At 49.0% G+C, this 27,490-nt stretch overlaps 1 protein-coding gene across 1 annotated transcript; it reads left to right on the plus strand.

The window, feature by feature from the left end:
• On the plus strand, window positions 1-27,140 carry SLC29A4 (solute carrier family 29 member 4). Its single transcript, XM_081839841.1, has 11 exons — window positions 1-148; window positions 9,372-9,546; window positions 12,491-12,622; window positions 13,614-13,727; window positions 16,486-16,614; window positions 18,484-18,558; window positions 22,306-22,574; window positions 22,969-23,107; window positions 23,756-23,943; window positions 25,230-25,470; window positions 26,876-27,140. Exons 2-11 carry the CDS (start codon window positions 9,384-9,386, stop codon window positions 27,016-27,018), a joined length of 1,593 nt encoding a protein of 530 aa, XP_081695967.1. The 5' UTR covers window positions 1-148; window positions 9,372-9,383; the 3' UTR covers window positions 27,019-27,140.
• Window positions 27,141-27,490: the final 350 nt, after the last annotated feature.

The raw sequence follows: 27,490 nt of genomic DNA on the forward strand, positions 1-27,490 counted from the left end.
CCCGGAACCGGCGTCGGCGGGGCGATGGGGCTGCGCGGCGGGGCGAGGCCGGCGGCTCCGTCCGGGCAGCGGCGTCCTCGGGAGCAGCGGCGTCGGCACTGGCCCTGGCGGCGCTGAGCGGGACCGGCGAGCCGAGCGGCGGCTGGAGGTGAGGCGGCGGCGGCGGCGGCGGACCTGTTGGCTGGCAAGCGGGCGCCGCTCTTTTGTCTTCCTTTGCGGGGGGGGGGGCGGACAAAGGGGGCTGCAAACCGGGGGGGGGTCGCCCAAAGCCGCGGCTGCTTCTCTCCGTCCCAATGAGGGCCCCCCGGGGCGCCCCCTAGTCCTCGAGGAGGGAGGGAGGGGTGGCAGGCAGCCCCCCTGCCAGGGGACCCCTTCTGGTCCCCAAGGAGGAGGGAGCCGGGTATCCTTTGCCATTTTTTAAAAAGGAGGGGGTGTCCGTGAGCATCTCTTGTAAGCCTCGTCTTCCCGCTCCCCTCCTAGGCGCCCCCGAAGAGATAAAGAGGTTGGGGGGGAGCGCTGGCCAGACTCCTGCGCCCCCAACCCCTTGCCCCGCTTCGGTTTTCGGAATGGGCAAAGCGAATTGGCTTTTTTCGGACAAGGGCGCGCGCGCTTGGTTTGGGGAGAAAGTGAGCCAGGACGGTGCGATGGGGAGAATTGTATCTCTCTTTCTCCCCCCCCCCATGTCCCAGTGGACGAAGAGTTGGCTTCCTTCCAAGTAGACACCTCTAAGTGCCCCCGGAGCCTGCTTACTCGCGAGTAGGTCCCATGGAGTTCCCAGGAACCGACCCCCCCCTCCTCCTGTTTCTTCTTCTTCTGTTGGTGCTGCCCTTGGTGCTGTTCAGCTTTCTCCGAGAAGCGGCCCAGCAAATTCTGCCTCCCTTGGATTCCCAAAACCAGCCCTGTGAGGAAGGCTAGTCAGAGAGAGAGAGAGAGAGAGAGAGAGAGTGTTTGGCTCCCAAGGTCACTAGGGAGCTTCACAGCTACCCAGCGCCTTTTTTCTGGGGGTCCGCATACCCCTAAACATTTGTGAATCTTAAGTTTGGCCCCATTGAGGGGCAGTATTTCAATATGAGTAGGAAAATGAGAGTACCCCGAAACATTTTTCTTAAAGAAAAAAAAGCACTGGTCCTAGGAGAATTTGAATTTGGATCTCAGCCAGCCATCTCACCTGGCCTGGCGCCTTCCAGATGTGTTGGACTACAACTCCCATCACCCTCTCTGCCGGGGACTGGCAGGGAGATCCATTTTCAAATATTTGGGGTGCGGTGGGTGCATTAGTGGGGGGCTGTGATGAGCCACACCACCAGCCGCTCAGAAGTCAGCCCCCCACAGGAGTCAATGGGGCCTATTCCCAAGTTAAGGTGCGTAAGGGTTTTGGGGTGACTTCACATCAGGTTTGCAAACCCACACACATGCACAAAAAGTTGCTTGCCAGTCAAGATTTTTATTAGCCAGTTTGCCTTAAGTGGGTTTATATTGGTTGCTTGCGGCACGGGCATGGACTTGCAGGCTCAGTGTGGGTAGAGGGGGAGATAGAAGGAGGACCCGATCCCCTTCTTACTTTAAAAAAGCTGATTGTGAGTAGGCCATCTCCGTTCTTCATAAGCGAACAAGGAAGTGGCTATTTAGATGGTTGGCATTTGTAAATTGGCTTGGATTTCACCCACTGAAGTTTGTGCCACAATGAATCCAGCTTTAATCCAGTCATTCCCAAACTTTTTTGGGGGGAGGGCACTGCCCCCTTGGTTTCATCAGCTCATCCCTCGTGCCCCCCGCCCTAGGGAAAGCATTACTCAGAGTAGCGGTTTGCAGGACCTACCAAGGAAGACAATAATGCAGCAAAATTCAAAACCATCCCAATTTTATTCAAAAATCCACTTATAGCTATTTAGTTTAGTTCATTCCACACAAAACGGATGAACTTGATCTGGCGATGCCAGCTTTCGTTTATTTATTCCATGAAATTTATACACTGCTGGGCTGTATACAAACAATGGTCAGAGTGGTTTACAGAAAGATAAAAGGAACAAAATATTTTTTTCTTTAAAAAAAGTACAATGATACTTTAAAGCATGCAAAAGTTTGAAATGCTAAAACAAACTAAAGTGTCCTTAACTTTCTAAGTAGGCTTCACTAAACAAGAATGTAGGCATCATGAGGCAGGGAGTTCCAAAGTGCAGGAACCAATGCATTAACATTTAAGTTGCCGCAAGACTCTGTAGTTGCAACAGAGCAACCTAGGGCACTTCTCTGGGAATGGATTCTAGCTATGTTAGCTTGCCTCCCTGCGATTTACGCAGTTCTCCGAAAAGTCTAAAAGAGAGAAACACGTGTTCTGTGGCATGTTATATATGCAACTGGTTTTGTGCTTAGCTATCTTCCCCAGCTAACATGGTGCCCCACAGAAGGTTTGGACTACAGCCCCCCCCCAGTACAGCTGTGCTGGCCGAGGCCCTTGGGAAATGTAGCGCAAAGCGCCTGCTGGTTAGCGACGGCTGGCTTAAAGTTAGGCAGCACGGAGGGTGTCATCCGAGAGCACCTTTTGATTGCAAATCCTCTCTGGGTATCCATGGCCGAGCTGCTTCCTTTCAGCCTGACAGACCTCTCTGGATTGTTGTAAAGATAAAGTGGGGGGGGGGGGAGAGATGTATAGTATCATGAGCTCCTTGGAGGAAGGGGTGCAGACGAAAGAGTAAATGACACAATGCTTAGCTGGTATTCCTGCACACGCTTTCTCGGGATCCAGCCCTGCTGGTTCCCAATACAGATTACTCCCATGGCCAATTTTGCAAACCAAGGGGTCTTCTGGCTGTGTCGAGGCCTTAAAATGTATGGGGTTTTGTTCCCCGCACGTTCCAGTCTTGGGTAAACGTTTTGTTTTCTTGTGACCACCCAAACAGAAGCATCACCTTTTATTTATTTGGGGTGTTCTTAGGCCATCTGCCTCCCATGTTTTCGGGACTGATACCTTAATAAATTCCAACATACAGCCAAGGAAGAAATACCAAATTCCCAGCAACCTCGCAGTGCTTCTCTTCCACCCGATTCGCAAGGAGAGCCTTGCAGATTTCTTGGGTTGGTGTAGGGGATGGGCTTACTTTGAGTAAATGGAAGGGTCTTTGCTTCATCTTTGTCCCTATTTGGCTTCTCCCCACTGCAAGGGGGGAAGGTTATGAATGCTCCCTTGCCTGTATCTACTTATGTGTAGCCATAGGTTTTCCTGGTGCATCGTAGTGAGGTTGGACTGGATGACCTTTGGGGGTCCCTTACAATTCTACGATTCTATGAATTGCCTAATCTCAAAATAGGATGTAGCAAAGGCTCTGTGTAAGTTTCTGGTAGCTATTGGCCTCCTATGGGCTTGTTACACAACTGTCTATCTTAGAATGAAATCCCTCTCATTACACCAAGAGGAAGTTGAGTCTGCAGCTGTACAGATGTCACTGGACTCCCAACATCCTGAACCCCCTGCCAGGTATGAGAGGAACTGTAGGCTAGAGAGCCCCACCTTCACTCTCCCTGATTCACCTGTTCAAGGGGTGTTGGAGCAACTATAATGTCTTCAGGGCCTTGGTGAAATTGGGTTCCCCCACCTCTCCCTTCTGAGTTGAAAAGGATGACCCCCAAAAGGCAGAGTGATCCCCCCTGATAGAGCAGGTCTCATAGCCCCACAGAAAAATGGAAGGATGGCGAGGTGCCTTAGCTCTGAAGGAGAATGGGCGTCTGGTGTCAATCCCTCAACACGGCCGGCCCTATCATTAGACGGAATGAGGCATATGCCTCTAGCAACAGGTTCACAAGCAATAGGCTGCGCTGGGCACAGAACAGTCTGCTCTATGGGTCTCTAACCCCAGCTACTGTGTGGTGGACAGTGCAGTCAGAGATTCCACCTCCTGCCTCGCTGACTCTCAAAATAAATAAATATGGATTTGTTAACAAAAAGAGAGAGAGCGCAAACAGAACAAAAGGGATGAACATTCAAGAATTTAAACCACAAAGCATCACAACCCGGAAGGACAAAAGTACAAAGGTTCAGCACAGCTCCAAAATGGATAATAAAAGTATTAACTCATATGAATATCCCCTTTGCAAATACAAAAGATACGTGAAAACAGCCCCCTGCAATGCAAGAATGCTGTTCCATCATTCTTGAGAATAAAGGTTCTATATAGTCTCAAATGAGCCAGACATCTGCATATACCACGTGCCGCAATATTTCTATAAGAAATAAAATCGTGTCATATATATAAAAAGGGTCATTTGAGCTCTGCCCTTTTGATACTTCTAATTCATGAGATAATTTTAGTTTGTGAGATGCTGTCTTGGTGGCTTCTGTATGTGGGATGCTCTCCCTGGACCAGCATCCGCTGACCAGATGCTCTCCAGATGTGTCAGCTAAGACCAGTGGGAACTGTTGTCCGAAACACCTGGAGGGCACCAGGGTAAAGAATCATGGCTTCAGTGTTTTTTGCCTTCTGTATCAAGATGTGCATCGATGCCAGATCTTAAGTGCTGTGCTCTTCTGCGGAGGAAACTGCCCTTCCTAACCACGCGTATTTTAAGATCACAGAAGTGACATTTTGGAAGCAACAACAAACCTCTTGGGTCCCACAGTGAGAACTAAGAGGAAGAGCAGAACATCAGAGCGTCATTGTGTGGCCTGGGACTCGGCTCAGACTTGGAACCAGAGGAGTCTCATTCTGCACCGGATCCTTTGCCTCAGGCATCACCTGAACCAAGTCTGGGGCCTAATCCTGAAGAGCCCCAGTCTGCACAGGTCCCCCTGCAACAAACACCAGCTAGGCCAAGTCAGGGGCTGAGCCTGCCCTCGCTCCAGATGCAGGGATGACCTCGTGGCCTTCAGCTAGGCCATCACTTACAGCTGCTCCACTACCGGTTGGGTCAGGGGAGGCTGAGGCGGCGTCTCCTGAGCTGCAGAGACTGAGGTCTGAGAGAAGCAGAGACCTGAGTTCTTGCAGGAGGAGTGCTCACCTTCAGGCGAGACAGGGAGGTGAGTCACCAGGGGATCAGAACTGGCCGCTACCCTGACAGAGATAAAAGGCTGTTGGACCCTGCCCCAGGTTGCAGGAGCAACATTGCTGTTTGCCAGATCCTGCCTGAGATCCTGTACTTGACCTTGCCTGGTTTCCTGCCTCGTGTCCTGCCTTGGCCCTGTTGGACTGACTCCTAGCAGAACCTTCAGATTCCGGACCAGTTCTGAACCGCATTTCACAGGTTACCCCTGGGCCCAGCACAGTCATCTCAAGACCATCAGGGACAGATGGCCATCCAACCTCTGCTTTAAAAGTTCTTCCTGATGTTGAGCTGGAATCTCCTTTCTTCTGACTTGAATCCATTGGTCTTCCCCTCTGGAGCAGGAGAAAACAACATTTTCCATGTAACAGCCTTTCAGATATTTGAGGACGGCTCTGATACCACCTCTGTCTCCTTTTGTCCAGGCTCAACATACCCAGCTGTCTCCACTGTTCCTCCTAAGACTTGTCCTAAGTACGTTTCCAAGCACAAATCAAAGTGTTGGTGCTGACCTTTAAAGCCCTAAATGGCCTCAGCCTGAAGGAGCGTCTCCACCCCCATCGTTCAGCCTGGACACTGAGGTCCAGATCCAAGGGCCTTCTGGCAGATCCCTCCCTGTGAGAAGCCAAGTTACAGGGAACCAGGCAGAGGGCCTTCTTGGTGGTGGCGCCCGCCCTGTGGAACACCCTCCCATCAGATGTCAGGGAAATAAACAACTATCTGATGTTTAAAAGACATCTGAAGGCAGCCCTGTTTAGGGAAGCTAAACGTTTTTAATGACTGATGTTTTAATGTATTTTAATGACTGATGTTTTAATGTGTTTTTAATCTTTTGTTGGAAGCCGTCCAGAGTGGCTGGGGAAACCCAGACAGATGGGTGGGGTATTATTATTATTATTATTATTATTATTATTATTATTATTATTATCCAGACCCTTTATTATCCTTGTTCCCTTCCTGCACCCCTTCCAGCTTGTCATTATCCTTCTTCAACTGGGGTCCCCAGAACTGGACAGAGTATTCCAGGTGGGGTCCAGCCAGGGCAGAATAGAGTGGTGCTATCACTTCCCTTGATCTGGAAACTAGACTTCTTTTCTGACACCAGGTTAAGATGTTTTATTTACCCAGACATTTTAATCTGTCTCCAATTTGTAATATTATTTTTTTTGTCTGCTGCCTTTTATTACGGTTGCTGATGTGAGTGTTTTGCTGCATTGTTCTTCCTAATTTATTATCTATGTCGCTGTGTATTCCACCCGGGAATCACTTTTGATGGGCTGAATTCTAGAGAAGGCATCAATGAATATGAAGGGATGGTGGAACTACTCTGAAGGCCACGCTTGGGCCTCAAGCCAGGCTCCACTGGGTTGCTTTGCAATGGCACTAGACGGAAAGAGGCTGATGAACAAACTGAGTCTCATGTTTGGGGCGAAGCATTTGCACAACCATTTCTCCACTGATGCCTTTTGAGATCAGAACACAAGCAAACAGCCACACCCCAAGCAAAAGGTCACATAAACCGGCTCTGTGAATTTTTAAAAGAGGTGCATGAAAATTAAAAAATAGTTTACTCATTCCATTTCACATGCCTTTTGCTTATTGCACAAATCCTATTGTTTGCACCTTCTATTTCACAAGGAGTTGATTCATGCATTCATTCATGCTTTCTGCATGATGCCCCGGTCTAGACTACCCGTGAAGGGGGATTTAAAAAAATCAGTCCCTGAAAAGCACAAATAGCTTATGCATCTGCCCACCTTATTACTTAACAAATAAGCAGAAAAGTCCTGTGGCACCTTAAAGACTTAACACATTTGTCATGGCATGGGCCGGTTCACTCCAGCGGAGATCCTTCCATGGCCTGGATCACACCCACGCCCGCAATTTCCGACATCTGCATCTGCACAGACGCAATTTCCGGCATCTGCATAGTTGTGATTTCCGGCGCCATGGAAGTGAGTCTGCGCAGCTCCAGTTTAGCACAGCGTGCGGGGACTCACCAAGCGGGCAGCTCGGTTTGGGGGTGGCTCGTGGGCCGGTTAAACGATCCCTGTAGGCCACTTGTGGCCCATGGGCCCTAGATTGCTGACCCCTGGCATAAGCTCTGATGGGCTTGGAGCCCAACAGGTCAGGCTTAAGACTTGATGCCTCCATAAACGTGTTGGTCTTTAATGTGCCAAGGAACTGCAGTCTTCTTGTCACAAGAGATTAACATGGCTACCCCTCTAGATTATTATTTTTTAAAAACCCATTTGGTAAAACGATTCTTTTTGAAAGTGCAAAACTGCAGCGGGGAGGAGGGGGGGCCGGCTGCTTGATGACATGACAGGGGAGCCAGCCAATCGGTTCTGAAGCACCCTGAGATGTTGTGTGAACCATTCCTGAGATCTACGGGCACAGGGTGGGATACAAATTTAATAAATAAATAAATTTAATAACAAATAACAAATAGGTAGCGTACACAGCTGGCTTCTGCCTCAGACTACCAGAACCTTTTGCTTTCTCCAAAGCTCAAACTTTTGGGGACAGGTACATTTTGTCCTCTCAGGACAGCTTGGCTGAAATATCAGCGCAGAACAGGTGTGATAAGACGTGCCAGATTTCTCACAGCAACCAGGAGCACTGCTAGGGGTTGACAGTCCCATCCACCATACCTATTTCCAGGGCTGTGCCCATGAAATGCGTCTGGTTCATGCCCGCGATATCTGTGTGTCTGCCACCCTCCCGACCATTATTCTGGCTGCGTCTGATCTCAAACTGGGCAGCAGAGAATCAGCTTCAGCGTCAGATTGGAATCGAGGATAACCAAAGGGAGTTTGTCAAACGTGTCCGCGGAACAAAACACATCCCACCTTGGCTGAATATTGACAACGAGCGTTAGATAACAGGTTTTAAAATAGGGTTGCAATATAAAAAGCAAACAGCCCCACACCTCTTTTGCGGTTGCTGTGCATGGAAATCATTTCCTGTCTGGCCTTATCTTGGACAAGACTTTTCTTTTTATTTTCCTATCGAGGATTTGCAGGCAGCAATCTCTCCCCCCCACCCCCGCCTCTCTTAATACTGGCTGTTTGTGTGCTTTTATTCTTCAGCTGAAGGGAGTTAACGTGGGGTTAATTAAGCACAACCAGGAAAAAGCTCAGAGAACATCTGTACTCCTTCCTAGAGACAGCTGAGGCTATTAAAAAAACCCCAAGGCTGCTTTTCTGGTAGAGACCAGCAAAGCGTGCTAGATAAGGTAGAGAAAGAGGCTTGCCTGACGCTCCCGCTTTCTGATAGATGAAATAAATTTGTTACCTAATACAGATTTTTAAAAAGCTTTGAGGTAAGGAGCCTTTCATAGCCCTCTCCTCCTCCATGAATTTGCCCAGTCATCTTGTAAAGCCATCCAAGTTGGTGGCCATCGCTCCTGTGGCAGGGAGTTCCACAGTCTCCATAGTTCTGCTTAGACTTTCTTTTATCTCTCCTGAATCTCCCAGCATTCAGCTCCATGCCCACAAGTTCGAGGGAGGAAAGCTTTTCTCTGTCCGCTGGTCCACGCACTTTGCACTCACTCCCGCACGTCAATATTTAAAAGACTGCAGGAAAGTGATGCAAATCTCACGCCAAGACGCTATTTGCATTTATAGTTGTGTAAATGGTGCAGTTTTTGCACCTATGGTCTGCATAACAGGCCTGTTCGCGCTGGCCTTGGAGAGAGCCAAGGAACTACGTATGGACGCTCTTAACCACGGGTCAGCAAACTTTTTCAGCAGGGGCTGGTCCACTGTCCCTCAGACCTTGTGGGGGGCCGGACTATATTTTGAAAAAATAATAATGAACAAATTCCTGTGCCCCACAAATAACCCAGAGATGCATTTTAAATAAAAGGACACATTCTACTCATGTAAAAGCATGCTGATTCCTGAACCGTTCGCAGGCTGGATTGAGAAGGCGATTGGGCTGCATCTACTGGGCTGAGGCCATTTAGGGCTTTCAAGGTCAGCACCAACACTTTGAATTGTGCTCGGAAACGTACTGGGAGCCAATGTAGGTCTTTAAAGGACTGGTGTTCTATGGTCTCAGCAGCCACTCCCAGTCCCCAGTCTAGCTGCCGCATTCTGGATTAGTTGTAGTTTCTGGGTCACCTTCAAAGGTAGCCCCACGTAGAGCGCACTGCAGTAGTCCAAGCGGGAGATAACCAGAGCATGCACCACTCTGGCAAGACGGTCCGCGGGCTGTCAATTGCTGCCCCAAGTGCAACTGAACAGCTCAGTGATTTGCAAGGTGTGTTGGGGGCGCATTGCCCGCCTAGCTGTCTCTACTTCTGCTCTCGTATTCTCTCTCCCCACGCATAGGGCCAACCAGCCATGGGTTCCGTGGGGGGTGAGCACTTCAAGGACCTCAGCCCCGTGGTGACTCCCGAGGGGAATGTGGTGATGAGCTTCAGCTTTGACAGCTACCAGCTGGAGGAGGAGGAACTTCAGGCCAAAGGCTGCCAGGCCAAAGGAGTCCTCACCTTCATGGAGCCAGGTAAGGGCCCCGGATGTCGTTTCCACGCAGGGTGTCGTGGGTCGTGATCAAACTCATCACCTTATGCAGTTGCCTTTGCTTCCTCAATAATGTCCAAGGCTCGATAGGGCCTAGAATAATGTGGTTTTTTGTTTTGTTTGTTTTGTTTTGTTTTTTATGATTTGGGGAGTGGATGTAATATTTGTAAGCTATGTAAATTAAATATGTTTTTATGTTTATTTGTGTAATACCAATAAAAATGTATTTTAAAAAAACAAAACAAAAAAACAATAATGTCCACTTTTGCAGACTCCAGACGCTTTGGGGGGCCCTGTAACAACAACAGCCCTGTTTAGGGAAGCTTTTAATGTTTGATGTATTATAGTATTATAATATTATTATTATTATTATTATTATTATTATTATTATTATTATTAACAACAACAACAACAATTAATTAATTAATTAATTAATTAATATCCCTCCCATCTGGTTGGGTTTCCCCAGCCACTCTGGGTGGCTCCCAACAGAATATTATTATTATTATTATTATTATTATTATTATCATCATAACTCGGGTTGAAGTTGCTTCAGGTTGAGCATTTTTGGGTTGCACTCCGCGGTGTTACTTCCGGGTTTCACAGCTCACACATGCGCAGACTGTTAAAATGACGCCACGCGCATGCACAGAAGTGGCGAATCACAACCCACAGACGCGGGTTGCGTTCGCTTCAGGATGCGAACGGGGCTCTGGAACGGATCCCGTTCGCATCCAGAGGTACCACTGTAGTGCGATCAAAACATTTGGAGGGCCACACGGTCACCGCACGTGCGCAGTCCATACGGATGTTGCGCGTGCGTCACCGGGCGGTTTGCCCCACCCCTCGGCGTCCCGCCACAAGTGCCTGAGAGGGTTCCTCCCCCACTATAGCAGGGTTGTCCCAAGACTTGTAACAAGAAATTTTCCACCTTTCTATATTTCCCAAAAGGAGATGTGGGTCTCCCTTGCCTGGCACAGTAAACGTCATGTTTTGCTGTGAATCAAGACCACTTTGCTCCTCTCAGGCGAGGATGAAGGAAACCACGCTTCCCACCTCAGCCTTAGAGCCAAGCGCAGGATAGTGCTTTGTTTTCTCCCAGGAAACTGTGACCTGCAGCCCAGATTTGTTCTTGGTTTACTGATGGTGGTTTCTTGGAGCAAAGCGAAGCACAAACCTTGGTTTGGTTGTAGAAAACTTAGCCAGGGATTGTGATTTGCTTCTTCTGGGCGATGCTAAACCACATAACTCCGGTACAGCGTGACCGACGGATTTTGCGTTTCCTCTGTTTGTTAGACTCTGTTAATCTCTTTGCATATACGCTGGTCTTTCCACGCTCCATGATATGTGATTTGGAGACGTTGCACAGCTAAGATCTGGTATTTGAGCACCTCCTGAGTATCCGCCGAAAGGTTGCAATTTGCTGAATGGAATTTAATCAGACTGGTATTTATCGTCTTGAGCGTGCATCATCCCCTCAGGCGCTAGATACCCTGCAAGAGCCTGCCGCTTTCGAACATTAATGCCAGCATCTTAAAAATTAAAAGCAGAGAGGGGTGGTTAAATCCCTTTTCCAAGCTGGAATGAGTTTTCTGCTCTGGAACATCTTCCGTTTTTATCCTCTGGGAGCCCATGAACAGAGATTTATGCCCCTGCCTTCTTCATAACAGCTCCAATCCTGTGCACGCTTACTCAGGAGAAGGCCCAGTGAGCAGAATAGGCATTATTTGTGAGCAGGGTTGCAATGTTTAGTTGGCTGAATGAATTAAATATTTTATTGTGACGGCACCTGCACAGTGTACAGTGGTACCTTGGTTTTCAAGCATCTCAGAAGCTGAATGTTTCGGAACCCGAATGCCCAAAACCCGGAAGTACCGTATTTTTTGCTCTATAGGACGCACCGGACCACAAGATGCACCTAGTTTTTAGAGGCGGAAATCAAGAAAAAAAAATTATTCCTCCCCCCCCCAGCCCCAAAGAGCAGGGCTGCGGAGGAAGCCCGGGTCCCCCCCCCCCAGCCCCCAAAAGCAAAGAAGCCAAGACCATGCAACCTCTCCAGCCGGGAGCTAAACCTCTCCAGTGTGGCTAAAGAAGCCAAGGCAGCGAGCGCGATCCATCCCGCTCACTGCCTTGGCTTCCTCTTTAGCCTTGTGCAGCCTCCCCCGGCTGGAGAGGCTGTGCGCGGCTATGGCAATTCCCCCACCTGCCGCAAAAGCCCGCAGGAGCCGCGCACCCTTTAAGGAGCATGCGGCTCCTGCGGGCTTTTCTAGGAGGAGGGAGAAGGGACTGAGTGGCCGCGTCAGTCCCTTCTCCCTCCTGGGGAAAAGCCCGCAAGAGCCACGCAAAGCTTGTGTGGTAATTGCTTCTGTTTTCGAACGTGCCTCGGAAGTCGAAGGGCTTCCGCTGTGTGTTTTTCAATTTTTCCAACTGAACTTGCAGCCAGACCTTTGCACCTCACTTTTCGAATGTTTTGGAAGTCGAGCGCTCTTTCAGAGTGGATTACGTTCAAAAACCACTATACTCTTTTCAGCACCTGCAAAAAACATCCCTGCTTGGGCAAGCCTACCCAGATATCCAGAGTGCTGCTGTGTTTTTTTGTTTATTGCTGGCTTTCAATTTTTGAATGCATTGTTTTTACGAATCATTTAATTGCCCTATTCTCTTTGTGAGCTGCTTTGAGGTTTTCTTCACTATAAACGCCACAAAATAAATAAATGTAGCCTCTTCCTAACCATTTCTCCAAACTAAAAAAAGCTCCAGATGTTGCAACATTTTCTCATTATCGCTCCATCCTTTTGATAATTTTGGACGTCCTTTTCTGAACCCCTTTTTCCAACTCTGCAAGTTCCTTTTTGAGGTGAAGCGACCTTTTCTCGGTCTCCCGCAATCCTGTCCCTCTCATTTTCTCTCTTCTTTCCTGGCTATAGTCTGCGAAGACCCTGAGCCCCAAGACCGCTACCATGGGATTTACTTTGCCATGCTGCTAGCCGGGGTCGGTTTCCTCTTGCCTTACAATAGCTTTATCACAGACGTGGACTATCTCCATCACAAATACCCAGGTACTGTTTCCTCAATATTTCAGAAGAACATTCTGGAAGGTCCAAAAATTCAGGTTTAGGCTGTTTTCCCAGAGCCAATCATTCCATCCCCAGGCATTCAACTCTCCTTCAGATATATCCCCCCTCCCTCCTTTCCTTCTCAAGTATTTTTATTTAATTCTATCCATATTATCCAAATAACAAAACATGAGACAAACACTTAAAAACTAAACTGAATCGTTCCAGGCTGGCATGGGATGTTAACATTTACAAAAAGAAGTTCTAAAGCTGCTAAGATCATATATGAGACAAGTTCTTTTGACTATTGGTATCATCGAGACGATGCAGCGACAATATTATTATTTATTCTTGTTTATTCAGTTTATATACCGCCCTTTATCCAAAGATCCCAGGGCGGTATACAACATTAAAAACACATCACAGAACATCAATGATAAAAGCATAATAAGAAATGTAGTACAAAAAACATACTGATAGGCAGCCTAATAATAAAGCAATCATCCTGAGAAATATCTCAGAGGAAATATGCCCCTCCTCCAGCTGTGTGTTAGTGGGCAGAGACAAAAGGGTTTATGGGATGTAGGATTTCAGTTTGGATGATGTAAGCAAGAAAAATCGATAGTATTATTAGTTTCTATCGTAATATTTATTGTTTCTTTAAAAACAAAATTCCAAAAACCTTGCAGTGGTATCAATGTATTGAAGCTGAAATCACCAGGTGCGAAAACACTCAAAGAGCCATTAGGAGGTCCAGCTGATGGATGGAGTTCATAGCTGTCAACTTTTCCCTTTTCTTGCAAGGAATCCTATTCGCAATAAGGGAATTTCCCTTTAAAAAGGGGAAACATTGACAGCTATGATGGAGTCGCTCCCGTCCTGCTTCTGGTTTGAAGGCAGAGCTGGCGGCCAGAGAAAGCAAATCTTGTGCACCCGGGGCCTGTATCCTGAAAGCTTATTTTGCCCTCCTTGCTGCCTTCCTCTCCTCCTGCAGGGACCTCTATCGTGTTTGATATGAGCCTTACCTACATCTTGGTCGCCTTGGCAGCCGTCATCCTCAACAACGCGCTGGTGGAAATGTTGAGCCTCCACACCAGGATCGCGGTGGGTAAGTCTGGCCATGCAAAGCTCATGATAGGCTCACCGCTAATGCAGCGAACCTCTGTGCATAGCTTTCTTATGTTTGTCAACATCTTCCTTTAAAAGTGCAGATCTCGGGAACGATGTAGGCCACGTTTCACCAACCTCGAGCACTCCAAGGACTCAGCTACATTAGTTAAAAAGCAGCGTTTTGAATGCGTTATAAACATGCAACACCAGATGGCCAAAAAAAGAGGATTCTTTGTGATTTTACGTTGTGGATTTCCCCCCTTTTGTTATAACGATTTAATTTCTGACATTTATAGCGCTTATGACATTTATAGATAAAGAATTACCTGACGTTCAGAAGACATCTTAAGGCAGCCCTGTTCAGGGATGTTTTTAATATGTAATGCTGTATTGTTTTTAATACTGATTGGGAGCCGCCCAGGGTGGCTGGGGAAACTCAGCCGGATGGGCGGGGTATAAATAATAAATTATTATTATTATTATATTATTATTTTCCCCCAGTGTGTAGATCCACCCCAAGTGTTTTGTACTACAAATCACATCAGTCCCAACCAGATGTTTTGTAGTCCAGAACATCTGGGGGCACCAGGTTAGGGAGAATGGATGCGGCCTCCTAGATGATGATGCAGGTGGTGGTGATGATGATGATGATGATAATTAAAAAAAAATTTAATTTATATGCTGCCCATCTGACTGGGTTTCCCCAGCCACTCAGAACAGCTTCCAGCAAAATATAATCTGGTTGACATCCACCTGCCTCAGGAGACAGTGGAGGAGTGTGCCTTTGGGGGTGAGGTCAAGCTGTTGGACAGTTGTAGCACCTGCTGCGGCTGTAGAGACCGATAGGGGAGAGACATGTTTTGTTGCAGCCGGGGCAGATAGATGCGTCCGGTCGTGCTGCTGCAGATGTGCCTGGGCGTTTCTTCTCTCTGTGCTCCTCCCAGCAGTCATTCCTCCCCTGGTCACTTCTGTGGATGCACAATCTGACTATCTGTCTCCAGGCGCTGTGGTTGTCTGCAAGGGAATCCCACACAGCAGGGTTGATGTCGCCGGCCTTCATGTCATGTTTGTAGATAACTTTGTAACCCAGAGTTGGTCTGGCAACAGGCCTGGTGCCGGAAGCCAGCTTCCCATGGAGCGTGTCCTTGGGGATCCTGCCCCCTTTATTATTTAAATTTATAGGCTGCTGTTCCATATAAATATGCCCAAAGCAGCTCACAACAGAACAGTATTAAAAGCACAACTTTTAGTAAAAAGAACATTTTCTGCTGATAGTCCCATGAAGAACCTATTCCAGTAGTGCTGCCTTCAGATGTTCTTGTTCAGATGTCCTTCCATTCTGTGGACCAGACAAGGCCAGCGTAGAAGTCGCTGAGACAGGGATGCAAACATGCTGGGAATGTGGACTTGGGAGAGCGCACTGTTGCCAAAATTTTAGGGGAGAATGAAAGAGGCGAGGCAGCTGCTAAGTGGGAGGGATTTCCATCCCATAATCCCAATTCTACATCTTCACCATCACCATCATCATCATTATTTTGAGTTACAGATAGGTAGCCGTGTTGGTCTGCCATAGTCAAAACAAAATAAAAAAATTCCTTCCAGTAGCACCTTAAAGACCAACTAAGTCAGTTCTTGGTATGAGCTTTCGTGTGCATGCACACTTCTTCAGATACACTGAAACAGAAGTCACCAGACCCTTCTATATGGTGAGAAGGTGGGGAGGGGTATTACTCAGAAGGGTGGTGGGAATGGGTGATTGGCAGATAGCTGTGATGAGCCTGTTGACGACTCTTAACGACTCTTAATGAGATCTTGTATAGAATGTCCTGGGAGATTGAAGTGTTCTCCTACTGATTTCTCTGTCTTGTGATTCCTGATGTCAGATTCCTGATTACAGAATCTATACAAGATCTCAAAGTAGCTGTTCTATTACAAAGGAATTTCAGAAATAGACTGGAAAGAGAAGCTGCTGAATTGCAACTTATTACCAAACTTAAAACCATGGAGAGATCTGGTCTGAACAAAGACATTGGATTCTTATCTCATTATACATGACAAAGCCATTTTTCACCTTCTCACCCCTTGCTTTTTCCTGTAAGACCTATTGCAGTCGTTAAGAGTCGTCAACAGGCTCATCACAGCTATCTGCCAATCACCCATTCCCACCACCCTTCTGAGTAATACCCCTCCCCACCTTCTCACTATATAGAAGGGTCTGGTGACTTCTGTTTCAGTGTATCTGAAGAAGTGTGCATGCACACGAAAGCTCATACCTAGAACTAACTTAGTTGGTCTTTAAGGTGCTACTGGAAGGATTTTTTTTATTTTGTTTTATCATTATTTTGCTTATCTTACAAAAACTCAAAGCGATTTACTATAAGAAACAAACATATATTAAAACCAAATCAAGCATGCCACCCACTCAAGCGAGCAACAGTTAGTGAAGAGCCAAAAGCCTTGCAAAAAAGGATTTCCCCCCCGGCACCTAAATAAATGTAACAATGGTCCCAGGCCAGCCTCTCTGAGGAGAGCATATTCCGCAAGCTGGGAGCTGCCACCCCGTTCTCATGCTTCACCCTCCGGACCTTACCCAGGGAACGAAGAAGGGCCTCAGATGATGGACGCAGTGTCTGGGTCAGTTTGTAGGGTTTCAGCAAATGTGGTTTGTCCACATCAGTGAATGTGGTTGGCTTGCAGCTTGACGCTCCGGGGACTTCCTGCTGAGAAATGATTCCCACCCCCCTTCTCTGTTCCAGGGTACCTCTTTGCCTTGGGCCCCCTCCTCTTCGTCAGCATCTGTGACGTTTGGCTGGACCTCTTCACCCAGGCGCAAGCTTACGCCATCAACCTCATTGCCGTGGGCGTGGTGGCCTTTGGTTGCACAGGTAGGCGGAGGGCGGGCAGGGAGCAGCCAGCCTCACAACGGACACAATAATAATTATTATTTCTGCCCTGTTTCCCCAGCCACTCTGGGTGCCTCCCAACAGATTAAAAACAGCATAAAACATTGAACATCAAAAACTTCCCTAAACAGGGCTGCTTTCAGATGTCTTCTGAAAGCCAGATAGTTGTTTATTTCCTTGACATCTGATGGGAGGGCGTTCCACAGGGCGAGTGCCACCACCGAGAAGGCCTTCCGCCTAGTTCCCTGTAACCTCGCTTCTCACAGGGAGGGAACCGCCCGAAGGCCCTTGGAGCTGGACCTCAGTGTCCGGGCTGAACGATGGGGGTGGAGAATGTTAGGATCGTCCTACTCTCGTGTAGGACCCTGGTAGAGACATATGCCCAACTGGCATGTTCTCTCCCTCCTGGTCGGTCATTCGGGAGCTTCAAAAGCTTTCTTCAGCCCGAACATCACAGCGACTGATACCAAGAAGCATCAGTACACTTACGATCCTGCAGAGTATTTGCAGTTTGCGCACCAGAACTCAGTAGCTCAGCATTTTGGCTAATCTACTTTATTTACATATAATACACTTGGAGCATTCTGACTTAGCTCCTTCCTCTTTCTCACCAGACAGAAAAGAGAGAGAAAAACAAAGGATAATAGTCCCACATCATGGAACACAGTAATACCAAAACATCCTGTCTGCATCACTTCCCACTCTGTGGAATGGAAACATATACCGTCATGTGATAGACAACAATCCCATGACTGCAAACATGGAGCAAGAATCCTAACTCCTTCGGGTATACTGGACTGAGGCCGTTTCCCCTCCCCTTTAATTGCTTTAGCTGAGATTCCTCCATTGCAGGGGGTCGTACTGGATGGCCCTTGGTGTCTCTCCCCAATCTACGATTCCACAGTTCTGTCATTTTCCTCCCTGAATTCCTCTGCTCCCTGTAGGCACAGCCCAGATCAAAGGCAAGACTTAAGTGTCACAAAACAAATCCAGAAAGCCATTTCTGGAATAAGTCTGGAATCAAGCTTGAATTTGCTGGCAGCTTCCTCCAACTCAGTTCCCTCCAGATTTGTGGACTTCTGCTCCCATCAGCCCCAGGCGGCCAAGCCATTGCTGTCCAAAACAGCCGGAAGCCACTAGGCTGGGAAGGCTGACAGAATAGCCATGCTCCTAATCTAGGGTTACCAGACGCCCCGGTTCCTGGGGTCAGTCCGCAGATTTGCAAATCAGTCCCTGGACAAATTCCATCCCCGGAATGTCCCCAGATTTGCAAATCTGTCCCCAGAAAATGTTGCAGCGGCAGCCTCAGTAGCCCGGAGCCAGCTTGGGTAGTGCAGTGGGCTCTGGCTGGCTTCAGGAGCTGCCCACCACCATGGCGCCCACCATTTTTCTTTGCCGAACGTCCCCATATGATGTGTTACGCACAAGACACATCATATCGGGACTTCCGGGAGGCAAACTGGCGGTCGCCACGGCAGCGAGCAGCAAGCAGATCCTGAAGCCAGCCAGAGCCAACTGCGCTACCAGGCTGCCTCCGGACTTCTGACTGCCGCTGCTGCTGCCACTGCTGAAGGGGAACCGGGAACGTCTGGTGGTACAGATCTCTTGCCCCCTTCCCCCTTTGTTTTGACTGATTAGGGGAGGCTCGGGAGTTGAGGGCGGCCGGCTGTTGCCCAGTTTTTTAAAAACTCTGCGCATTTATGTTTCACAGTCCGCATTACTGACTCCCTTTTGCTACTCAGCTTCAAAAAAAAAAAAAAAAAAAGTGTCCCCAGATTCATTGAAAAAAAAATCTGGTAATCATATCCTAATCCTTTCTTCTGTCTGTCTGTCTGTCTCTCTCCTCTTAAGTGCAGCAATCCAGCTTTTATGGCTACACCGGGATGTTACCAAAGCGCTACACCCAGGGGGTGATGACCGGCGAGAGTGAGTATTGCCCAAAATCCGAGCCCCCATTTTTTTAGATTGTTTTTACTTATTTACCGTATTGGCCCGACTATAAGCCGCACTTTTCTCCCCCCCCCCCACCTAATTCCGACCGTGCAAAGTTAAAATGCGGTTTAAATTCACGACCTTACAAAAATGGGCTTTTACGATATCGCTGCTGAAACAGACGTGCGGTAAAACAGAACAGAAAAATGTTTTGTTGCTGATTTGCGACCTCGAGACTGTTCCTCTGCCATTTGCGGGTGTGGGTGCCTGCGGAATTGTAGCAACTGAATAGCGATTTGCAATGTTAGCGATTGTACAGCAACTCTTGCGGGCTTGCAAGATCAAAGGCTTAAATTGACTTGGAGTTACAATTCTACCAACCGCAGCGATTCTCGGCCTGTAACCCAATTTTAAGGGAGCAGCTTGTATTCGGGTACTGTCTCCCCCCACCTTGAATTTTAAAGGTGCGGCTTATTTGCGGGTGCGGCTTATATCCAGGCCAATATAGTATATAAGAAGCAAGAATCAATATTCAACAATCCATCTGTCAGGGACTGTTTATCTATGATTCCTGCATCGCAAGGGGGTTGGAATAGATGACAAGCAATCATTTGAAGTACTTATTTCAATAGTGTGTGTGAATGTAAATACATGGCTACTCCAGGCGAGAAACTGCCAACATAGTCCCCTCCAGTTGCCCACCATCCCTGATCATGGGATCTGTTCAGCCACTGTGAAATCAAGATGCTGGACTAGATGAGCCTGGACTAGCTGTGTCTGGGTATCAAGATCTCCTGATGATGCTTTTCTTAAACCAGCGGTTCTCAGCCTGTGGGTCCCCAGATGTTGTTGGACTACAACTCCCATCACCCCTAGCTAGCAAGGCCAGAGCTCAGGGATGACGGGAGTTGTAGTCCAACAACATCTGGGGACCCACAGGTTGAGAACTTAAACGATTGTGCAGGGAGGGCTGCTAATTTGTCCATGGAAAACAGCCCAGGTGTGTGTGTGTGTGTGTGTGTGTGTGCAGGTGAAATCCGTCCCTGATCAAAATCACTCTTCCTCGCTCCCCACAATCCTAATAATAATAATAATAATAATAATAATACTTTATTTATATGCCACCCATTCAACTGGGTTTCCTCAGCCACTCTGGGCGGCTCCCAAGGACGACAACAAAAAATAAAAAACACAATACAATTTTGCACCCTAAAAACTTCCCTGCTTTTTGTGGGGGGCAAATGCCTTCCCCCAGGGAGGAACTAGGATGGTAGGTGCTCTTCTTACCATGAACAATGAGTTACTAGAGGAGAAGGAATCGGTATTTTCCTCCGCTGCACTCCTGTAGGTTCGTGACTGTAGATTCCTAGATTTCTTTCCTACAGAGAAGCTGCTGCTGGAGCTGCCATTAATTTCCGTGGGCAGTAAACACTCCTCAGTAGTGCAGTATTAATCTGACTAATAATGAGCTTGAGCTGGAAGATTAATCAACTGAAACTCTGCAGAAGAGGGGAAGGTTGTTAGATTTCTGCAGCAGGCTGCTAGGAAGCCGGCCATTTCTCTGTCGTCTTACGGGGCTGGTTCTTGACAGCGTCACAGCCCTGAGGCAGAAGAGTCAACCTCTGAGCCCAGCTGACCCAAATTTTGGCCCCAAGGAAATCTAGATTCTGGGGCTGTGCTTAAATAAGGCAAACCAAGCAGATTGGGAAGAGGACGTTCCTGGCTTTGAGGCATTTTGTAATTTGTAAATGGAATAGAATAAATGGCTACTGGTCTATTTCCAGGCACAATTCAAAATGCTGGCTGTGGTCTATAAAGCCCTGCGCTGCTTATGTCCAGGCTATCAGAAAAAGCAGGGTTCCCCAAACTTGACCCTCCAGCTGTTTTTTGACTACAACTCCCATCATTCCTAGCTAGCAGGACCAGGGGTCAGGGATGGTGGGAATTGTAGCCCCAAATCAACTGGAGACCCAAGTTTGAGAAACCCTGAGAAGGACTATCTTCCCTCATGCACCCGCCACCCTCAGAGGACCACTTGGTGGGGTGGCGGGAGAGGGCCTCCTTGGTGGTGGCTCCTCCCAGGCAACTTTGGAACTCCCTGCCTAGGGAAGCCAAACTGGCTCTTGCCATCCTTCTGCCAGCAGGTGAAGACCACATTGTTCCAACTGGCTTTGGGGAACTGACTGCTTTCATGAAAGCCCTGGTGCTGTGCTATTTTAATAGATCAATTCAGACACTGAGAGACTGTATTAATGTTTAATTATTTTAAATGATTGCGGGTCTTGTCCCCCCCATGGTTTTGGCTGTTTTTGTCTTATCTTTGAGCTGCTTTGAGTCCCTGCCAGGGAAAAAGGTGCAGTATTATTATTATTAAAGGTAAGGATGCTAGTAAAGGTAAAGGGACCCCTGACCATTAGGTCCAGTCATCACTGACTCTGGGGTTGCGGCGCTCATCTCACTTTATTGGCCAAGGGAGCCAGCGTACAGCTTCCGGGTCATGTGGCCGGCATGACTGATCCACTTCTGGTGAACCAGAGCTGCGCACAGAAACACTGTTTACCTTCCCGCCGGAGCAGTGCCTATTTATCTACTTGTACTTTGACATGCTTTCGAACTGCTAGGTTGGCAGAAGCAGGGACTGAGCAACGGGAGCTCACCCCGTCGTGGGGATTTGAACCACCAACCTTCTGATTGGCAAGCCCTAGGCTCTATGGTTTAACTCACAGTGCCACCCGTGTCCGAGAGGCCAAATACAAGTGTTTTTGCGCATGGACTACAAGAAGATCAAACTTCTCCATTCTGAAGGAAATCAGCCCTGAGTGCTCACTGGAAGGACAGATCCTGAAGCTGAGGCTCCAAGACTTAATCGGGGTCTGGGTGTTGTTCGGTTGTTTCTATTTTTATTTTCATTGTGTACAGTTAACCTTCTGGATATGAATTTAATTTGTTCCGGGGGTCTGTGCACACCCTGAAAAATCTGTATCCAGAGGTGCCACTTCTGCGCACATGTCAGCGGCCAAATAGCGGAAAAATACTTCCGGGTTTGCCGCTTTTCCCGTACCTCATGTTACGTTTGCTTCAGGTTGTGTCCTGCGGCGACCAGGAAGTATCGGACAGGGTTACTTCTGGGTTTCGCCACTTGGCATGCGCAAAATGATATCACGCACATGCGCAGAAGTGGCAAATTGTGACCCGCACATGCACAGATGCGCAGACATGGGTTGCGTTCTTTTCAGGTTGCGAACGGGCCTCCGGAACGGATCCCATTCGCAACCAGAGGTACCACTGTATTTGTGTTTTTATAAACCACAGAGCCTAGGGCTTGCTGATCAGAAGGTCGGCGGTTCAAATCCCTGCGACGGGGTGAGTGCCCATTGCCCGGTCCCTGCTCCTGCCAACATAGCAGTTCAAAAGCACCTCAAAGTGCAAGTAGATAAATAGGTACTGCTCCAGCGGGAAGGTAAACGGAGTTTCCGTGTGCTGCTCTGGTTCGCCAGAAGCGGCTTAGTCATGCTGGACACATGACCCAGAAGCTGTACGCCGGCTCCCTCAGCCAATAAAGCAAGATGAGCGCCGCAACCCCAGAGTCAGCCACGACTGGACCTAATGGTCAGGGGTCCCTTTACCTACCTGTACCTTTATCGTAATTTTATCCTGTGAGACCTGAGGGTATAGGGCGGTATATCAATTTAGTAACAGCAGTAATCATAACGGCCAGCTTTTCTGCTCTCCATTCCTCAGGCACGGCCGGGGTCATCATTTCGCTGAGCCGCATCTTCACCAAACTCCTCCTGTCGGACGAGAAGGAGAACACCATCATCTTCTTCTTCATCTCCATCACCCTCGAGCTCCTCTGCTTCATCCTCCACCTCCTGGTGAAGCGGACGCACTTTGTGAAGTACTACACAGCCCGCTCTCGAGACAGGGGGCCCCCCGAGTGCAGGGGGGCCGGGGGCCATGGCTCCGGGTACAGGGTCCACCACGACGTCACGGCCGAAGACATCCGATTTGTAAGTGGCCCCTTCCCCGTGCAAAGGGAGCCCACGAGTTGGGCAGGGGTGTCAGGATGGAACCACTTTTTTCTATTGCATTTGAAAATTCGGATCATTGTTGCTTTTAATTTAAAAACAGCCGTGTCTTGAGCAAATAATTTAAATAGACAGCGCCTATATGATATCGAGCGACAGAATAATCTGGCCACAATAAGGAAATTTTGTCCGTGGTATGATTATTTTCCACCTAGTCATTTCTACGTCTCTCTCTCTGTGACTATTGAATTAAAGACCTTGGTAAGAGCTTCTTGCCTTTCCGCTACTGGCAGACTGCCGTGAGGGAGGAGGGTCAGATTCCCTGAAGACTGACCGGTGCTGAGGCTGGTTGTTTCCTCCCCTTTTGCTCTCTCAGGAGAACCGGCCGGGCGGGCAAGGGGCCTCCCCCCCAGAAGCCTTTGGGCAGGAGGGGGAGCTGGCTGGCGGCGGAGGCACCTACGTGAGATTTGACGTCCCTCGGGCCAAATTCCAGAGGAGCTGGCCAAGCTTCAGAGGTAAGGGAAAGGAGAACCTCCCAGGGGCGTCGCAAGGGGTGCGTGGGGGGTGCGGTCCACCCCGGGTGTCAGGGAGAGAAAATTTCCCTGGGCAGATCGACGTGGAGGCGCTCACACTCCTGGTGGGCAGATTTCTGCAATTGGCACGGTCGTTGGCACGAAAATGCACCCACTTATTGCACAAATACGCCCAGAGATTAGTCTGGCACGCCCCCCCTCGACGGACAGCATTCACCCCCCCCCACTGGGAGGCACTTGCATCCCCATCGGGCAGTTTTATGCCATCAGCGGTCAGATTTTCATGCTTGGCTGGCAGCGCTGGGTAACCTTTGGGCAACCTTCCCCAAAAAAAGCTCAACCGAAAATAGCTCAACAACTCTGGGCAACGTTCCCAAAAATTGCAATGGTGGGGGGGGAGGGGGTGACAAAAAAAATGCACCAGGTACCACTTGACCTTGCTATGCCTCTGATCCCTCCTGGGGAGACAGGTGCCCAAGACTTTTGTGGGTTCAGCCGCTGCCCGGCCGTTCCCCATGATGTTGTTTCCTGCTGTGGAAACCCCTCTCTGCCCCTTTGTAAAAAGGGTGCAAACTCCCCAGTGCCAGTTCCACTGCGACCCCCACCTCCTTTGCCGCCCCTCCTTTGCAGACATGATGCTCCACCGATACATCGTCTCGAGAGTCATCTGGGCGTACATGCTCTCCATCGCGATGACGTACTTCATCACGCTGTGCCTCTTCCCCGGACTGGAGTCGGAAATCCGGAACTGCACCCTTGGGGAGTGGCTTCCCATTCTCATCATGGCCATCTTCAACCTCTCAGACTTTGTGGGCAAGGTAGGAACTGGCTGGCCGCCCCCATCCAAAGTATGTACCCAGCGCCCCACTGAGAAGAGGGATTTTGAGTTAATTTATTTCAGACATAGGCAAACTCTGGCCCGCCAGATGTTTGGGACTACAGTTCCCATCATCCCTGACCACTGGTCCTGTTAACTAGGGATGATGGGAATTGTAGTCCCAAACATCTGGAGGGCCGGAGTTTGCCTAGGCCTGATTTATTTACTCCATTCACGCGCTACCTTTTTCTCCAAGTAAAAACATAATAGGAAAAAAACACCAATTTAAAATACAGGTTAAAACGCAATTTAAAATGCAGCCTCATTTTAAAAGTATCCCATGGATCAAAACCGTAAGGGGAGGGAAACATAAGGGTCAGACTGAGTCCAAAAGAAAGGCCAGATGGAATAGCTGTCTTGCAGGCCCTGCGGAAAGATGTCAAGTCCCACAGGGCCCTGGTCTCTTGTGACAGAGCGTTCCACCAAGTCGGGGCCAGTGCTGAAAAGGCCCTGGCCCTAGTTGAGACCAATCTAACCACCTTGCGACTTGGGACTTCCAAAATGTTGTCATTTGTGGACCTAAAGTGGGGCATACCAGGAGAGGCGGTCCCGTAGGTACGTGGGTCCTAGGCCACATAGGGCTTTAAAGGTCAAAACCAGCAACTTAAACCTGACCCTGTACCTCACCGGGAGCCAGTGCAGTTGGTAAAGCACTGGATGAATGTGATCCCATGGCAAGGACCCCGTAAAGAGTCTCACCACAGCGTTCTGCACCTGCTGGAGTTTCTGGGTCAGCTTCAAAGGCAGCCCCGCGTAGAGCGAGTTACAATAATCTGTCGAATGGTCTCTTTAAATTTGAAGGTTCATTATTGTTTCACAAGATGTGTATTTCTTTAAAGGCTGGAGCAAATAACATGACCTGGTTTTACAGCTGTGAAGCAGTATAGCAGGTGCTGTTAAGTTGTGGTAATTAAGCTGTTGGGTATGGTATATAAAGAACAGCATGTAGCTCTCTCAGTACGCTGGTGGACTGGTCATGTTTATTGATATATTGTAATTTAGTGTAAAGGGAGTTTTTGTTTTTGTTATTAAAACCTAGCAAAAGTTATTTTGCACTTCTTGAATGTGTGGTCTCCCCAGCATGCTTTCTGCAGTGCAACTAATCTGCAAATAGCCAACATAATCAAGCCTGGAGGTGACCGTGGTGTGGATCACTGTGGCCAGATCAGGGCGAGAAAGGTAAGGGACCAACTGCTTGACACAGCTCCTTCCTCTTTGCCCTTCCAGATCCTGGCTGCTTTGCCTTATGACTGGAGGGGCACACACCTCCTCATCTATTCCTGCCTGAGGGTCGTCTTCATCCCGCTCTTCATCATGTGTGTCTACCCCAATGGGAAGCCCACCTTCGGCCACCCAGCCTGGCCTTGCATCTTCTCCCTCCTGATGGGCATCACCAATGGCTACTTTGGCAGTGTGCCCATGATCCTGGCGGCGGGCAAAGTGAGCCCTGAGCAGCGGGAGCTGGCAGGTAAGCAGGCAGGGGGGTCGTCGTGGAGGAAGGGGCTGGCAGAGTATCCACAAAGGGAAGATTCGCACCTGGGTCCCATTGCACCGAGAGAGGGCTCATAGGTGGCAGGGATCGCCATGGGGCGAGGGTTCATCCATTTCGACTGCTACTCGACGGCATTTCCTTCCAGATTACTCCAGAGCCATTCTTTCATTAGAGAACGACGCTAATTCTGGGAAGTTCTTACAGAAATCGAGTGCTTTTAGAAGACATCTGAAGGCAGCCCTGTAAAGGGGCGTTTTTAATGTTTGATGTTTCCCTGTCTTCTTCCACTTGCTTCCGGGTTTGCGGAGTTTGAGAACCAAGGTTGTTGTTGTTTAGTTGTGTCCGACTTTTCATGACCCCCTGGACCAGAGCACACCAGGCACTCCTGTCTTCCACTGCCTCCTGCAGTTTGGTCAAACTCATGCTGGTAGCTTTGAGAACACTGTCCAACCAGCTCGTCCTCCATCATCCCCTTCTCCTTGTGCCCTCCATCTTTCCCAACATCAGGGTCTTTTCCAGGGAGTCTTCTCTTCTCATGAGAGGTGGCCAAAGTCTTGGAGCCTCAGCTTCAGGATCTCTCCTTCCAGTGAGCACTCAGGGCTGATTTCCTTCAGAATGGATAGGTTTGTTCTTCTTGCAATCCATGGGACTCTCAAGAGTCTCCTCCAGCACCACAGTTCAAAAGCATACATTCTTTGGCGATCAGCCTTCTTTATGGTCCAGCTCTCACTTCCATACATCACTACTGGGAAAACCAGAGCTTTAACTATATGGACCTTGGTTGGCAAGGTGATGTCTCTGCTTTTTAAGATGCTGTCTTGGTTTGCCATTGCTTTTCTCCCAAGAACCAAGGTAAAAGATAAAGGTAAAGGGACCCCTGACCATTAGGTCCGGTCGTGGCCGACTCTGGGGTCGCGACGCTCATCTTGCTTTATTGGCCGAGGGAGCCAGCGTACAGCTTCCGGGTCATGTGGCCAGCATGACTAAGCCGCTTCTGGCAAACCAGAGCAGCGCACGGAAACGCCGTTTACTTCCCGCCGGAGTGGTACCTATTTATCTACTTGCACTTCAATGTGCTTTCGAACTGCTAGGTGGGCAGGAGCCGGGACCCAGCAACGGGAGCTCACCCCGTTGTGGGAATTCAAACTGCCGACCTTCTGATTGGCAAGCCCTAGGCTCTGTGGTTTAACCCACAGCGCCACCCGCATCCCAAGAACCAAGGTACCACTGTAATAATAATAATTAACGTTTTTTTGGCTGGCCATCCGTCAGGGAGGTTTTAGCTGTGGCTCCTGCATTGCCCAGGGCTGGACTAGATGACTCTTGGGGTGCCGCCCTGTTTAACCCTTTGCCCTCCTTGTCTCCTTTCCCTCCCTCCCAGGTAACACCATGACCGTCTCCTACATGTCGGGCTTGACTCTGGGCTCGGCCGTGGCCTATTTCGCTTACAGCCTCACAAGCCTGTCCCACAGCACCTGCTTCCGCACCGAGACCTACAACAGCTCCATCACGCCAGGGTACTGAGCAGAGGTTCCCCCCAGGGCCGCCTCCGCTTCCTCCTCCGACTGGCAGGGTCCCAGGCGAGGTGGGGAGGGGGGGGAGGGAGAGGAGGGGTCTCCCGCAAGGCTGCTGTTCTGCTGGAGCAGCTGCCGGACCGTGTTGGGAAATGGCAAACGACCATCTTCCTCGCTCCAGCTGAGAAGGGGAAGGACCAGCAGCAGGGAAGCTCTCCTGTGCAAGGCTTGTTGGAATTGGGTTGGGACCCTCAGGGGTCATCCATCCCAGCCCCCTAAAATGCAGGAGCTGGAACTGAGGAGTCCCCAACAAGCGGCCATCCCCCCCAAAAACCTCCACAGAAACAGAGTCCACTGCCTTCTGAGGAACTCCATTCCAGTGTCAATCAGCTCTTACTGTTTGGTGCAGGATAATTCCCCCAGGGGCCAGATCCCTGCTCCCATCTGGCCCCTTTCCTTGGTGGAACCCCTCCCACCCCGAT

This window comes from Podarcis erhardii (assembly GCF_964252035.2).
Source record: "Podarcis erhardii genome assembly, chromosome: 14".
In the NCBI taxonomy this organism is placed as follows: Eukaryota; Metazoa; Chordata; class Lepidosauria; order Squamata; family Lacertidae; genus Podarcis; species Podarcis erhardii.